Source organism: Gymnogyps californianus, chromosome 5, assembly GCF_018139145.2.
Source record: "Gymnogyps californianus isolate 813 chromosome 5, ASM1813914v2, whole genome shotgun sequence".
NCBI classification, from domain to species: Eukaryota; Metazoa; Chordata; class Aves; order Accipitriformes; family Cathartidae; genus Gymnogyps; species Gymnogyps californianus.
In genome coordinates this window covers 2,738,826-2,755,848 of record NC_059475.1, presented here as the reverse complement: position 1 = coordinate 2,755,848, position 17,023 = coordinate 2,738,826, and the positions used below count along the sequence as shown (strand labels likewise).

At 36.1% G+C, this 17,023-nt stretch overlaps 1 protein-coding gene across 5 annotated transcripts in view; it reads right to left on the bottom strand.

Annotated features, from left to right (window-relative positions):
• LOC127017158 (golgin subfamily B member 1-like) overlaps positions 1–17,023 on the bottom strand; it is a 45,341-nt gene that overhangs the window by 6,800 nt on the left and 21,518 nt on the right. For 3 of the 5 annotated variants that reach the window (XM_050898093.1, XM_050898095.1, XM_050898096.1), the window contains exons 18-23: positions 16,331–16,440; positions 15,891–16,059; positions 15,416–15,520; positions 4,242–15,140; positions 3,804–3,955; positions 2,111–2,270 (exon numbers count right to left, since the gene is read on the bottom strand). In XM_050898093.1, coding sequence (XP_050754050.1) covers positions 2,111–2,270; positions 3,804–3,955; positions 4,242–15,140; positions 15,416–15,520; positions 15,891–16,059; positions 16,331–16,440 — 11,595 coding nt within the window. The remainder of the gene's footprint in view (positions 1–2,110; positions 2,271–3,803; positions 3,956–4,241; positions 15,141–15,415; positions 15,521–15,890; positions 16,060–16,330; positions 16,441–17,023) is intronic. The other 2 variants (XM_050898097.1, XM_050898098.1) reach the window with 2 other exon arrangements.

Here is a 17,023-nt window from a genome sequence, read left to right as displayed (position 1 = left end):
TATTCGTGATTTTAATCACAGAAAATGAACAGCATATGAGACACAAACTTGACCAACTAAAATGTTGTTTTTAATGAAATTAAAAGGAATACGGTTTACTTCCTTTGGCACAGAGAAGACAAATAAGAATATTAATATTCTAAATAACTAAAATAACACTTTCCTTGAACCTTTAATGATAGTCTACAAAAGTAGACAGCAACTGCCAGACTGGGTCTCAGCTGCTGCCTTTCTACACCTAGTCTGTTGTCCCTGGCAGAAGCCAACTCCAGCTGCTTCAGGGGAAGGGCAAGAACACTTCCATTAGGCACATCTCTCCCTTCTCTCCCCCCAATTAGGTCCTATTCTAATCTGCACTAATCAGAGATTGATTTAGGCTCTGATGAATGAACTTTATTAGAGCTTTAAAATTTGTTACCATCAAGTATACAAATTCTAAAAACTGTTGTCAGTGTCAACTACCAAGTTCTTTTTTGATCCTCTTAAAAACTGTGTCCCTGAAAACAGGCTGTAGCTATAATATCTGAAAAAATGTTCACGTTATCTGAAAGAGCACATCCTTTTCTAGTTTTGTATTTGTGACCGAATGTCACCTATTCTGGGTTTACAAGAAGTGAGAGTGTAGATTCTCATTTCACTTATATCTCACAGTACTATTAGGTTGGGTTTTTTTTCCTCTCATTTATTTATTTCTTCATGTAAACAATCCCAATCTTTTCTGAATTTTCTTCTTAGAAGTTTTTCTATATCATGCTTTCCACCTCCCTCCTTTGAAACTCCTTTTCGTTATCGCAATGCAATACTTCTGTGAAGCTGAGGTGAAGCGTACTACAAATTATTTACACTGAAGAATTGTTCTCTGTGCCACTCTTCCTACCTTTTCTTCAACATCCAAATAACTTATATAGACTGCTTTTTTAAAAATAAGATATATGCAAGTCATCTTGTTTGTCTATCTGTTCCCCCAATAATATTTGCATCAGCTATCCAATTTTAAAACTGGATTTTAAAAGAACATTCATGTCTCAAAAAATTATGATGCTTCTATACTTAGTGTAATAATCACTGAACTGGGGGAGACAGATCCAACTTCCTATCACCTACTGAGAAAAAAGAAATAGGTAGAACACAGCTGTAGTACAGGCTGCCTGGCAAGTGATTGAGTTAATCAGCACGCAAGGACCCTCTGATAATAAATACATTGTTGGCATCCCCCAAGTACAGCATCCTATTCTCGTTTGAACAAGTGTGCTACAGGAACAAGTAACACTGGTGTTATAATAGCATGAACAGTAACAGACTCACGATAGATACGAAACTGTCACAAGAAGCCAGAATTATATTCCCACTTACAGACATAACGTGTTTCATCTCAGCTACTACATGAGAAGAATTCCTTCTTGAGTTGCCAAAAAGTTACCTATCCTCTTCTTGATTTGAAATAATTAACTGAGAAACCTGTAAATTGCACTGGTTCTTTTTTCCCTTTCCAATAGGCGTCTCTATTTATCAGCACCTGGTCTGCTGCTGAACCGTGTTAGAACCTTTTTTTTTTTCTTTTTAAACTTCTTCATATTATATTCTGGATTTAACTAACCTAAGACAGTAACTTACAAGATTACTTAAGTAATCTACTAACATTAGCAACTCAGCAACAAGCAAATAACTTACAATGTAACCACAGTAAATTGTTACTCCTTTTTGACTGAGAATCAGTAACCGTTATTGGTTCATGACCTTCACCTTTTGCTTCACAACCATCTCATTTCTTTACGAAGGTGCTTTCCATGTTTTTAACCATTAAAATACACCACATCAGCAAGTCTTCTCTGTTATTTTATCAACATATGAGAAACTCATGATTTTTCTTTGTTTAAAAGAAGTTGATCAATATATCAAGACTTCTTAAATTGCAACTTATTTGCTTGGAAGAGTTGTAACTCGCTGATTTGACCCCAGGCAACCCTGACATACAGGTAATGCACTCATCAGCCTTCCATACTTCACTATCATATGCTGTATAGTTCCCTTTTAGGAAGCAGGCTGCAAATTTAATACAATAAACTGATGGAAGTAGATTCATGCTTCCTGCTACATTTCATTTGTTTACCTTGACTGGGTAACTGCTGCCAGCGGAGACTGATTTCTTAACAATTATGTCTTGTTGCAGCTTCTGTAGTTCTGCAATCTGTCGGTCTTTCTCAGCAACTGTGATTTGACATTGATTTCGCAGTGCCTGGGACTCTGAGAGGAGGAGGTTTTTTTCCATTCTGAACATAAAATATTAGACTAGACGTTAAATGATGATATACTACGTACAAGTCAGTGAAAAGGATAAAGCTGTACCTACTGTTATTTCTGAAATCAATAATGGTATTGTTTGAACAGTTATATGCAAATATGGAGCACTATATGAATATTCTCAATATGTACTTCAGTTTAAAGACATCTGCTAAAAAAAAAAAAAAAATCAGAAAAGAAAGCCTGGAAAGCGATAACATCACATTTGCTTCGTTGGCTCGGAGATGAGAGAAGTTCATTGGCTGTAAAGATACTAACATCTGTTAACGCAAGAAATACTTCAGCTACCTAAAGAACAAGGTTGGGCAGCAAAGCAACTCTAGGTCGTAGCTGTGTAGAACACTGCTCATGATAGCCAGTCTGCCCTATTGCAAGTACACAAGTTTGAAAAGGAATACCCTAGACTCAGAAGACTGAAATAAACAAACGTGCCACATCTCCAGAAACTGCTATCATATACAGACAGTATCACAAAGGGCATAAAAGTAATCTAAATCCTTTTGAATTCAATTTAATATGTTTTTAAAGTTTGGGGAAAAAATGGAAAAAGGCTATTCACACTGTTCACTGGTTAAGTCTACAAGTTAGAAGGAGGTTTGAATATTTCATGCTAACTTGCTCACATTTGCAAAGATAAATGTGAGGCTAGCCTTTGATCTAGTATAAAACAGGTATTATCTTACACAGACTTTAATTAGAGATCTAGAAATTGCACTACAGACAACAAAATGCAGTAAGGCACCAGGATACTGCCTACTGGCCTCAAATTCAAACAAAATTATCTTCACTGAACTGATCGTAGCATGCTTTCACACTGCAATCATCTGCAAAAGTTTAAAAGCTTGAACGAGAACAGCAGTAGGGTGACCAGATCTTGATCTGCCTCCACTGAGTGCCACTTAAAAATGCCTACTGCCGCCTTTGAAGCAGACCTGATGAGGCATTCACAGAACTAGGCCCAAGGTGTCACATTATTCGTTTGTCACAGATGATGCAAGATGTGAACAGTGCTGAAGTGGACTCTTGAATCTATAAAAATAACGCTTAAATGTGAAATGAATTTAATATTCAATATGTAGTTGGGCCAAATATGCAACACCTCAGAAATCTTTTAAAAAAAAAAAAAAAAAAAGAGATTGGGGGAGGGAAATGTTCAGCCATATCAATTACTTGATAAGAAGAGAATATGATACCAAGCATTGAAATAAGATTCTTAAACTGTAGTTCCATATATCCAAGTCACCAACAGAACAGAAAACATTCAATTAAGACTGTTTGAAACTTTACATAAACCAAGAGACCATTACATAAAGATACAAGGATAACCGCGAACTAAGACAACCCTGTGGAAGTTCATTTTGCACATTACAGAAATATTCTTACCCTACTTCCTGCTCAACTCTACATAATTTTGGTTTTGTGTCAGTTTTATGTCAGGTTGTGAAGTCACTGAAGAATTCTAAACAAGAGCCACATGTACCATCTAATTTTAACATTTATACCTTAATCCAGCAAGCTCATTCTGGTATGATGCAATCTCTCTCTCAGTTTCTGCTTGGAAGGCTTTTGTCTGATGCAATGCCTTCTCCAAATCATCAATCTTGGTCTTCAGTTTTGATATTTCAACAGCTGCAAGGCTGGCTCCTTCTTTAGCCTACGTTTAATAAACATGATTAGTGAACTGGAATGAAAACTATATGGTTGAAGTTTTATTGGTGCCAGAATTCTAATTACAGGATAATGTTTTTTCTCCATTTGCTCCTGTTTAACAGGATAATTACCTAAACTCCCAGAATTGGAAGCACACCTTCTCTAGTCACACAATGTTTTCTTAGCACTCACATAATTTACAAAGTTAAACTTCAGAATCCATAATGTGTCTAAGCATTCTCTGCATAAAGAAAAAAAATTACAAAGTGATGTAGCTAATTAAAACTTACCAAACTTTCCCTATTGTTCTGAGGCGTATCCAAATAACTTTTAAAAGAATTTATCCCAGTGATGCTGTTACAACCAATGGGAAATGAAGCTGTGCCCTGTTTTGTTTCAGAAGTTACCTTCTGATTGCTGAGTTCCTGCAGCAATTTGTCTCGGTCATCCTGAAGACTGGCCATAGCCTTGGAAAACGCTTCAATCTGGTGAACATAACTCCCACACTCAGATGAGAGCCTGCTAACCTCCATCTCTCGACTGACTAACGTCCTACAGAGATTTTCAATTTCATCAGCAATCTGATCAAGCGTAACCTTATCTGCAGCATCAAAAATAGCCCGATTCAGAAGAGAATCTTCTCTGAGCATACTGATAAGATGTAATTTAAAGCCATCCAATTCAGCTTCAAGTTCATCTCCTTTCTTTTTTTCAGTCTTGAGTTCAGACGTGTATTTGCTCTGAAGTACCTTTAAGTCCTCTATTATCCTATCTCTATCATTTTGCAGAGCAGTCATTGCTTTCCCAAAGGCCTCATTTTGGGACCTCAGCTCGCTATTTTGAGACTGAACTTCCAGTATCATCTTCTCTGCAAAAGCATCAGGTTCATCTCCATGTTCAAGTGTCAAAAGAGTCTTACTGTATTCTTCATCTGCATCCTTAGTATTCCTGCTTCTTGATTTCTGCAGTTCTTGAATCTTCTTCTGATTTTCTCCATACTGTCTGTTTGATACACATTCTTTTTTCTGAACACTATCACTAATTAGCAGTTTCTCTCCAGATTCAGAAACAAGTTTCTCTTTGTTTAATGATGCAATTAAAGATTCTAAATCATTTACTTTAGACATTAATTTTTTGTTTTCATGTTCCAAAGATACAGAAGTATCCTTCTGCAGTTCACTGGAAAGTTGCATTTCTTTTATTTGTTTTTGAAGATCATGTTTGTCTTGTTCAAGGCTTTTAATACAATCCAATTTCTGCTTAAGTAAGTCTTTCAGCTGATGGTCTTTCAGAGATAAAACTTGGTTCAGATCTTCCCTATACTTTATCAGCTGTGCACTTAGCATTGCATTTTCAGAATGAAGATCATCTATCTGATTGAGCAGTATCCTTAATTCTTGTTTCAAAGCATTATTCTCACTTGCATTGCCAACTACAAGACTGTCCCGCTGATTTAAGACATCTTGGTGAAGATGTTCCAGCTCTTTGTATTTAGAAAAAAGATCATCCCGATCATTCTGAAGAGATGACATTGATTTTTTAAAGGCATCTATTTCACCGGCAATTGCAGCCTTATCTTGACCTGCTTTGTCTGCTTTCATCTGGAGACTTCTCAATTCATTTTCCATCCTCTGACAGGACTCCTCAGATTGCTGTCTCTTGATCTGCAAAGACCTTAACCGAAGTTCATACTCTTCGATTTGTTTTCTATGTTGAGTCTGTACCTGAATCAGATAGTCAGAAATTTCATCACCTTTTGAAGAAATGAGTAAGGAAATTTCTTTGTCTTTATTATTTAGCATGATCTTCATTTGCTCAGAAATGGTAATCTGCTTTTGCAATTCAGCATTAATTTTTTCCTTCTCAGCTAGAAGCTGTTGCAGTTCTTGTTCCTGTCTTGTAAAATTACTTTCCAGAGCTTTTATCTCTCTTCCTGCACTTTTACTATTCTCTACGAGATGACTAAGAGAATTATTTTCTTTAAGGAGTGCTTGCAAAGCTGCTTCTTTGGACTGAAGAACACTCTCCAATTCTTGCTGCCTGTTAAAAAAAACGGTATTTTCTTCCTTTATTCTGCAGAGCTCTTCATATCGTTGTACATCAACAGATTTTTGCCTCAAATACAGTTCATCCTTTGTTTCCTCTACCACAGAATATTTGATATTCATTTCTTGAATCTGAGTAATTTTGTCTTTCAATTCATCTTGTAAGGACATTATTCTTTTATTACTGTCTTCTATCTGTTTCTCTTTATTTTGGATGGCCTCTTTGAACTGCATTTCCCAGGTTTTCATTTCAGTGATTACCCTGTCCCGGTCATCCTGAAGAGAGGACATACACTTTGTAAAAGCAGCTAATTGTGCCAAAGCCGCATTCAAATCTGCTTGAAGTTTCTTGTTTTGAGAGTCCTTAATGCTAACTTCCCCTTGCAAACCATGAATCTCACTAATTGCCCTATCTTTTTCTCTCTCAAGGGCACCGAGTCTTTCCTGTAGGTTCAAAAATTCTCTTTTGTGAGCCGATTTTAATTGTTGAAGATTAAATCCCAATTCTCTCTCATATTCTCTCTTTTGAATTTGTAGTTCGTCTTCTTTCTTCTTAAGTTCTTTTCTCCAATTTAGATTCTCATCTGTAAGCCTGTCCACTTCATTCTTTGACTGATCCAACAAGTTCATCTGTGAAGAAAGCTTTCCCTTGAGATGATGTATTTCTTCATTTGATTTCGCAAGCTTTTCTGACGTATTACTTAAGTCCTTTTCAAATTTTTCACTTTTTGACTGTGACAGTTTCACAGATCTTTCCAAATCCAGGATCAGCTCCTGGAACTTTATAGAATCCTTTTGCAAATGGTTGATCTCCTGCTGTTTCTCCTTTAAGAGTTCTTGCAATTCTTTTGTTTTGTTTTTACTTCCACTATTATCCCTCTGAGCACTTTTCACCTTCTCCTCAAACATTTTTACAAGATGTAACTGCTGTTCCTCTTTTTCTCTAATCATGTTACATTTTTCTGCCTTTAATTCTTCCAGTTGCTGTAACAGCAAGTTATTCTGTACCTGTGCTGATTTCATTCTATCAGTAAGATGATCAACCTTTTTAACATGATTAAGCAATTCTGTCTCAAGAAATTCTCTCTCGTTCTTTACTTTGTAAGAACTTTCCTGTGCATTTTCGAGTTCTTCCTGTAACAGACACTTATCATCCTCTAAAATCTTAACTTTTTCATTTAGACTAACAATTTCTTGTGTAAGACTTTTATATTCCATGTCCAGCTTTGTTAGACAATGATTTTTATGGTCCAACGATTTTTCAGTTTCTTTCGCTTTTTCTGAAATTAATTTTCTTTCTTGTTCTAGGACAAGCACATCTTGTTCTTTTTCAGAGAGTTTTTCCTTTAACACATTAACGTCCTTTAACAATGATTCATTCTCATATAATGCATCATTGATTTTAGATTGCATATCATTTTGGTACACTTCCATTTGAACCTGGAGCTCGCCCAAAGCTGCTTTAGTTACAGTGATGTTATTGTGAAGGATATCATTTTCATTCTGAATTTTCTCTAAAGCCTGCTTTAAATTTTCAGAAGTTTGTTTCAGCTGCTCGTTTTCCTCCATTAGCTGATGATTCTGTTCAGTGAGTTCATGAAGACGATCCTGGTATTCTTGCATCCTTGCCTCTTGCTCACATATCTGCCTTTCTGCTTTACTTTGTAATTCGTCAACTTCCATTTTCTTGGATTCACCGAGTTGTTTCAGTTGATTCTTAATAGACTCATTTTCATCGATGAGTTTTTGTAAATGCTTCTTAAGAGCCTCCTTCTCAGATTCTCCTTCCCTGAGTCTCTGAATAGCCTCTTGCTTCTCTTTTCTACTGAGATCAATAACTTGCCTCATATCTGCTATTTTACTACTGATATTCTCATACGCCTGAAGAAGTGATTCATACTCCTGCTTTAATTCACTATGTTTAGCCTTCCATCCTGTTAATTCAACTGTCTGAGAATCTTTTAAGGTATTTAGTTGGAAAGAAAAGGCCTCTTTTTCCTGAACTATGGTCTCCATGGTGGATTTAAGACTTTCACATGCCGCAGTGAGGTTTTCGTTTTCAGTCAACAGCCTAGCATTTTCAGAAACAAGGCTCTCCTCTTCAGACAATGGAGAAACAGTACTTGAACTTTGTTTTTCTCCACCAAGCTCTAACAAGTGTTCAAGCATCCCTGTCTTGTTCACCAGTTCTTCTCTTTCCAACATCAGCTTATCAATCTGGTCTTTTAGACATTTATTTTCTCTCAGGGCTTCTTTACGTGATATTAAAGCCGCCTGTAATTTTCTCTGAAGGCGCTCTCTGGACTTCTCTTCTGCTATAGTTCTTTGCTCTTGTGGTTTAGAATCATTTACATTTGCAGTTTTTGCCAGCGGCGCTTCAATCATTTGCATTTGTTTCTGGATTTGACATTCTGTTGCTTCTCTCAGTTTAGCTTTCCCGGAGTAATCACTCTCTGACAGTTGAAAACAGGCGCCTTTACCTTGCAACTTCCCTTGAAGGGAACTACTTTCCGAACAAAACTCTCCCAATTCTTTTTCAGTATCATCTTCTTCCTTAAGCTCTTTGCATGACCCCACAGGTCTACTCATCTCAGCCTTCTCACGTAGCATACATAGCTCTGTCAGTAGTTTTTTGTTTTCTTCACTGAAATGTTTTACTTCCTTTTTCATATTAATTAGTTCCAAATTGGACTTTTCTAAACAACTGACAAGTTTCTCTTTCTCACTCTTCATTTCTTCAAATGCTGTTTTGTAATGGTGGGCTGCTTCTTTGCCCTCCTTTACCGCTTCGTTTAATAATTCCTTTTCGAGATCAAGTTTATCTTTGTAATCCTTAAGTGAACAACGCAATGCTTCTATTTCCTCATTCTTTTCTGCAACCTCCTTCTTAGCTTCAATTCTCAATCTCTGCAGTTTCTCCTGGCTCATCTTGTAATCCTCTTCACTTTTTTTAATAAGTGCTTCTTTCTCATTATTCACATGTTCAAGCGCTGTCTTAACGTCTATAGCTTCAGCCTCGTATGCTTTCAGTTTTTTCTGTAGCTGCTTTATGTCCTCCAACAAGCTGCCCTTATATTGCTCCTGGTACTGCTCCTGCTGTCTCAAAGAGTTTAAGCTGACTGTTTCTTCTCTTTCATCACTAAATTCAACTGATATTTTTCTCAACTCTTTCTTTAATATTTCTGTTTCCTCCTGAAGTTTTGCATAATTGCTTCTTAGTTCTTTTAACTCAGTGTCTTTACTTGCCACTGAAGCGATCACATTTTCTGCCTCTTTTAAGCATGCAACCTGAACCTTACTTCGTTTGTCTGATTCCAAATTCCTTAGGTCAGCTGCTTCTTCTCCCAGCACTGCCTTAGGTGAAGCCAGCTCCTTCCCTAGAGGGTACTTTTCTAACTGATTAAAGTCAAAGTCGAGTTCTTTACATTTTCTTTGAAGAACTTCCCAGAGCGCTTTATGTTCTTGTTTGAGATTCTCAAGGTAGTTCTTTTGTTCACCAAAATCTGCTGCAAGTTTAGTGTGCTCTTCCCTTTCTTTCTGAATTTTTTTCATATCTTCTGTCCTGACCAAAAGCTCCCTCTCTAAGGCTTCTTTTTCTTTTTTTAATTGATTCATGACATTAATGTCACTGTTGGGGTCCAGACACTTCTTCCTGTCCCCAGCACTTAAATCAGGCTCTTCTGAACTGGAATTTTTCAACAATTCTTCCTTCCTCTTTACTTCAGACTTGGCCTTTTCAAGAGCTAAGAGCAGCTGAGAACGTTCCTCTTCATATGCACTTGCGTTTTCATCGAGCATAGATTGCGTACGAGCAAGCATGCAGTCCTTTTCCTCTAAAGATTTTAGGTTCTGCTCACATACATTTTGTTTTTCAGCAATGACATCATTTAGTTCTGCAATATTGTCCTGAAGTTCCTCTACATAAGAGGCTTTTGCAGACAAAATTTCAGTCAAATCACTTATTTTGGTATCTTTTTCTAAAAGTTGTTGCTTCAAAGTTGCAAGATGAGACTCAAAATCTTTATTTTGTACTTCAACTAGTTTCAGCTTGTCTGTCAACTCCTTAACTTTCTTCAACAACTCCTCTGCTTTTTTCTGCTCTTTTTCTATTTCTTCCTGTCCACTCTTTTCTAGTTTTCCAACTTTTTGCATTAGATCTCTTCTTATTATCAATGCTGCTTGAAGTTTCTTTTTCAGATTCTCTTTTTCCTTGCTCATTTTCTCAAGATTAAACTGCATCTCCTCTTTTTCATTCATTAAATCTTTACACACAGCTTCTCTACTGCTTAAGGTAACCTGACTGTGTTCCAGTTCTTTCTTACAAACCTCAAGTTCCTGCAATACTCGGTTTAGTTCTCCTACAGAACTATTATTAACAGCTTCAAGGTCTTGCAGTTTGGTATTTAATGTATTTCTCTCTTCAGAAAAATTCAGCATTTCATTAGACAATGATTCCATGATCTGGGTAACAGAACAGTCTTTTTCTTTCAGTTGCTGGCTCAGACCAGAAATTAAATCCTTCTGCTGATTTACCTGGGAAGTTAAGTTTTCGATAAGTTGATCTTTTTTTCCCATTTCTTCAAGGAGACTTGTTACTTTTTTACCTTCAACATGCAGTTTTTCTTGACTGGTTCTTACTATTTCTTCTGATTTATTTATCTTGTCTTGAAGACATTCAACCTGCTTATTTATTTCTGCAAAAGACTCTTCCCTTTCTTGCAAGAGAGACTGTTGTTTACATAATGTTTCCTTGACTGTGACCATTTCTTCTGACAGACATTCAATTTCAGATTCGTATTTACCCTTCATCTTTTCAATATCATTATGCAGCAACTCCTTCTGCTTCTCAAGTGACTGCATCCTTTTTAATTCATCTTTCATGATGTCTATTTCTTTCTGTTTTTCTAAAAGCACCAGTTGCAATTGTTCTCCTTCTGTTTCTTTGCTCAAAATAGTGGTTATCAGAGTGGAGAATTTTTCCAGCTGAATTTTACTATCAGTTAGCTGCAGTTCAGAATCTGAAGTCTGTGCCTTCTTTTCTTTACATAAAAGCCTACTACTAAGTAATGGAGATAAGCTTTGAGTTAATTCCTCTTTTATAAGATTCAGCTCTTGCTGCAAAGACTGGATTTTGCTATCCTTTGATTTCATTTCACTTTCTAAACTGCTCAGTTGCTCAGTAAGAATATTATTTTGTAAAGTTGCCCTATCAAGTTCTGTCACCCGTTTGTTTTCTGACTCAAGTAGACTTTGTTCTAGAGTTTCAAATTTAAGTTCTAATTTAGAAAGTTCTTCACCCTTCACACTAACCTGCATCTGTAACTTCTCTTTTTCAGTCTTCATCTGCAGTTTGACAGCATCTATCTGCATTCTTGAATAATTCTCACTGGTTTCTAGTCTTTCATTGATTTCTCGGAGCTCTTCCAATTTCTTTTGCAAATGATTTTGAGATGCAGTAAGTTGTGTGTTTTCAGCCATCAGTTTATCAGCATCTTCTCGTAACACATGTTTTTCTTTCTCTAAAGACTCTACCTGACACTGTAGACTACCTATTAAAAGCGCATTGTCATGGCAGTCTTGAGATGATTTGGAATTTACGTTGTTCAACTCTAACTTCAAACTTGCTATGTTATCTGCCTGTTCAGTGCACTTCACACGCAGAGATTCCACAGCCAATTCTTTTTGCTGTAGTTGTTCTTCCCATGTACTTATTTGGTCTAATGCTTTTTGGTGTTCGTTTTTAAGAGAGTCAAGTTCAACAGTCAAAGAATCAATTTTCTTCTGATTAGTATCAAGCTTCTCATTCTTTTCCTGAAATTCCTTAGTAAGGTTTTTCATGGCTGTACCACTTTTCTCTAATTTTTCTCTGAGAACCTCAATCTCACTGGAAAGAACATTAACGTTGCTATCTGCCAACTGCATACTGGTATCTTTCTCCTTCAAAGAATTAAGCAGTCCAGCAATAACAACTTCTTTTTTCCCAAGAGCTGCATTCAACTCAGTTCTTAGTTCATACTGTGCTTCAATTTTCTCCTGAAGAGCTAAAAATGCATTTTCTTTCTCATGGACTAATTCTTTAGATTTTTGTAGTTCTTGTGTTAGTTCATGTACCTGACTTTGGAGCTGAGAAATTAAATTTGTCTTCTCTTCATCTTTCCTTGCTTTCTCCTTCAGAGTTTTGAGGAGACCTTTATTTTCTATAAGAGATGATTCCTTTTCTGATAAGGACTGGTCCATCTCATTTATTACATTCTTCTGATGGTGTATTTCTTTTTGTAAATTTACTTTCACTTCCTCCAGCTCTAACACCTGTTTCTTTAAGACCTCACATTCATTCTCTTTCTCTTGAAGTTGCGTCTTTAAATTCTCACTGAATGATGAAATATTGTTGACGGTTAATTCTTTTTCTGAAACAAGTACTTTTAATTGTTCTGCTTCAGAGGCTAAAAGCTCTAACTGTTTCTCCCGCAAAACAGAAGATTCCTGTACCTCAGAAAGCAGTGCTTTTAAACTGATGTATTCATCTAACTTTTGTTTTAAAGCTTCATCCTTCTGTATAATTGAATCATTCAACTGGGATGATTTTTCTGTCACATTTTTAAGCTGATATTGAAGGTCAGAAATAACCTCCATATTCTCAGACAGTTGAACCCTAAGTACATCAGACTCTTCAGATTTATCTTTTAATAACTTTAATTCTTGGGCTTGCCTCTTAAATTCATTTTCTTTTTCCTGCATTGAGTGTCTAAGCTGGCTGGTTTCAAAACCTAGGGCTTGTATTTGGTTTTGCAGATCTGAAATGATTTGCATATACTGCCCTTCTCCTGCCATTTTACTATCTTTCATTTGCTGAATCAGAGCCTCCTTTTCAGAAAGGAGAGTTTCTTTTTCTTCAAAGACAATTTTTAAGTTTTCTTTTTCAATCAACAGGCCATCAATTTGGTCCTTCAGAGCTAAAATATTATGACTTTGTTGGGACAAGTGTGACGTTAAAGCAGCTACTTCGTCTGACTTCTTCATTACCATAACATTAACTGTTTCAATGTCTACTTTCAATTTTTCATTTTCTAGAGCTGCTGTATGTGCTTGTTGCCTTGCCGAAGTAACTTCGGACTGTTGCTGTACCAACTGTGACTGAAGAAATTCACATTCACGTGACTTCTCGCTCAATAACCTTGAAAAGTCCTCCTTTTCATGCCTAAGCACATCCACTTCTTTGCTTAATAGCTGTAGCTGATTATTTAACACTGTACTTTCTTCCATTTTTTCAGAAACTTGCCTACGAAACTTCTCAAGTTCTGAACCCTGACTTTTTACAGTCAGGTCTCTTTCCTCTACCAACTGAGATAACTTTGTTTTTTCATCTTTAAGATTTTTCGCTTCATCCTGCAGCTCTACAATACAAAGCTTACTCTCTTCCATTTCCTTACGTAATGAATCATTTTGAAGGATCTTCTCTTCTAGAGACCTGTTTGCAGTTTCAAAATCCAAAGTTACACTTTGCATTTGTTGCTGTAGTAGTAAATTCTTTTCCTTACTATGGCTGAGCTCTTGGGTTAGGCTACTGCATTCAGATAACTTATTATTTAACATTTCTTCTTTCTTTATTTCTTTGTCTCTAGTATCCTTCAGCTGAATGAGAAGTGACTGCATTTGTTCATGCAACTGCTGTGTCTGTTCCTTGCTTTCAAACAACTGATCAGCTAGCACATTATATTCCTTTGTTTTCTCCTGCAACTGTTCTGCAACTGAATTTTCTTTTTGCTTAGCAAGTAGTGAAAGTTGTTCAATCTCTTTTGCCAGAGTGTTTTTATCACAATTTAGTGCTGAAAGAGTTTTTTCGTACTCAGCAGTGCTAACAGATAACTTATTCTCTATTTCTGCCAGAGCCTGGATTTTCTTTAACAATTCACACTCTTTTACGTCCAGGAGTTTGGACAAATTCTCATTTTCACTGATCAGCTGTTCCTTCTCTTTTGCCACCATATCTATACTTTTTCTCAGATATTCATTTACTTTTATTTGCTCTGCCAATTTTTCTTCTTTCCCTTCAAGATCTGCCTGCAATTGCTTATTAGCTGAAGCTTTCTCCCACGTCTCTATTTCCACTTTGTTCATTTGTTTATGTATTTCATTTAATTGGTTATTAAGTTCCTCGCAACATGTCTCTTTGGCTTTCAGATCTCCAGTTAATTTAAGTTTAGTTTCTTCATTTTGCTGCTCCAAAACCCCAAGCTTCTGCTCTAATGAAATAATGAACTCTTGTTTCTCTTGTAATTCTTTTTTAATTGTTTCCTGATGTTCAGTATGTTCTATAAGCTTCCCAGATAACTCAGCCAACTCTTCATCTTTTTTAGCATTTTCCAAAACCAGCTTGTTGTACGAATCTTTAATTGATTTTAACTCATTTTCAAGTGTCTCTGCTTTACTCTCTTTCTCTTTAAGCAAATTGTTCCATTTTTCCTTTAGAGTATTGTTTTCCTCAAGCTGAGATTTCAAATATTCAGTTTCTTTTCTTTGTTTATCCTCGGTTTCTTGTAGCTTTTCAGATGATTTACTAATTTGTTCTTTCAGCAAAGTAATTTGTGACTCACACTCTGCAAGTTTGTTATGGTATGCAACACTGTTGGCCTTGATTTCAGAACGGAGATCCTTAATTGTAATGCTGTTCTCACTGCTTTGTCTTATTAATTCCTCGTTTTCTTTGGTTTTAGCTTCATTCTCAACTCTAACTCTCTCTAGCTCTAGTCTCATTGTATTACTCTGCTCAGAAAGGACAGATATCTTCATGCTTGCATCTCTTACATCAGCTGTTTGTACTTCTTTCAGCAAATGAGTTTCCCTTTCAGCCTTTGATAAAGCCTCTTCCATTCCTCGTATTTCTTCCTCTTTGCATTGTATTTGACGCTTCAGGATGATAACTTGTTCAGAATATTCTGTCATATTCAAAGACAGGACAGACATCTCCCTGTCTTTTTCTCCCAGTGCTTCTTTAAGATTATCAATTTCTCTTTCACATTTCTGGAGATCTTGAATAAGTTGAGATCTTTCCTCTAAATGGCTTGTATTCAATTTGTCAAGCTCTTCATTCGTCTGGTCCAGATCCAGCTGCATCGACTCTACCACGCCATCTTGTTTCAAAGTCTAAACATCAAGAAAATAGTGTTACAATACTTCCAACATATGTTAGAGGGAGAATGGAAGTTACACTCCACATGTAGAACGAGTATCTAAGGTAATCCATCTGTACCCACCTGTATAGTCACAAGATAACCATGTTATTGTTTAGATTGTTTTAGCATACAAAAAGTTTAGTGTATGAAATTTTAAGCAGCTAATGCTGTTATTTTGCTGACATTTAAATGGGCCATGTCAAAAGAACATAAAATTTCTTCTCTTACTTTATCTTAATGAGTTACCTTTTCCTTCAGTGTAGCAACTTTTTCTGTTAGATCACCGATGACTGTTTTCTGCTCAGTGTTCTCCACTTCATACGCACTGCATTTCTTTAAGGCTTCATTCAGCTTAGTATTAAAAATAAAAGTCAATGTGATAGAAATACACAGAACTATATTAAAATTGTGATGTTAGAGTTATAATAGTGAGTTTACACAACAGTGGAGTTTATACTTTGAAAATAATAAATGAGGATAACTTATCACCCCAATAAAATATAAATACTTTCATGCAAAGCTCTGTGTAGGGTCTAAAATCCTTACACCCAACTTAAAGCAAAGCAATTACATGAAGCGAACAAAACTGTAAAGAAACAGAGCAAAAACCTTCAGATAGGGAAAAACAGCAATATTGCTGCTGGGACACAAATGGAAAGTTATGGCTAATGCTCGCCAGTTCTAATAAATTAAATACAATTTAACAACAACTTCAACTTACTTTTTGCTCAGTATGCACAAACTTTTCACCAAGCTCTTTATTCAGAAGATCCTTTTCTTGAAGCAGTCTCCTCAAAGTTTCAATTTGTTCCAGTTTTTCTGTCATGCTCAACAGTTTTTGTTCTTTTTCTCCAAGTGAATTTTCAAGGAAGCTATTTCTGTCACTTAATCTAAGAAAAAAAAATATATTTAGACATTTTGAAAACAAAGCCTGCTTTAAGCTTTCTAGACTTACTAGCCCAAACTATTTTCCTAAAAGAATAATTATTTTACACTTTCCATTTAAACTTCCAAGTACAAAAATAACATGACTGCAAACAGAAGCAGGAATCAAGTAACTCTGTTTCAAGTGTTTTCAGAGATTATACTTCTCATTAGAAGTTTAAGCTTAAAGCAAAGAAAGCTAAAGCTGTACGGAGTTGTAAAGAACATTTATTTTACCCTTTAAGCTCTTCATTCAAGCCAGAGATCAGAATTTGATGCTTTTCCGCATCTCGCATTTGTTGGGTGCGTAATTGGGTGAGTTGAATTTGCAAACGTTCATTTTCATTCTGCAACAAAACAATAACGAAGAGCATTATCACATACAAACACCCAGAAGAGCATGAGATAACTGGAGTCATAAAAATCTGACTCTTCAGAAGATTTACACCCTACCTGGTAATAAGAGACCATTATTCTAGCACTTTAGCAGATATCAGTGCAAAATACAACACTAATACCACAAGTTCAGATATGATATTAGTTCAAATAGATGCAACCCACCTTTCAGAAATACCTCCTTCAGCAATGCTATGATAGCATGAACTCAAGGATGATTGCTCTATACCCAAAACCACACACACACACTCATACTGTGTTAAGGCAGCTTACTTATCTTAACAGGGGAAGCTACTGCTTTGAAAGAATACTTTCCTCATTGGTTTGAAGACAGTACCAAACTTGCAAATTTTTTTTGCCTATTTTTTCAGGTTGAAGGAATGCAAAAACCTGCATATGGGGGATTGCGGAGAAAAGAAAAAGGAAGCAAGCTTCATTCACACAGTGTTTTGTTTTGTTTTTTTAAACACAGTACAAATCTCCTACTCTAGCCAGATCCACTGCACCAATTCAAAGATAAAGCCACAAAAAAAA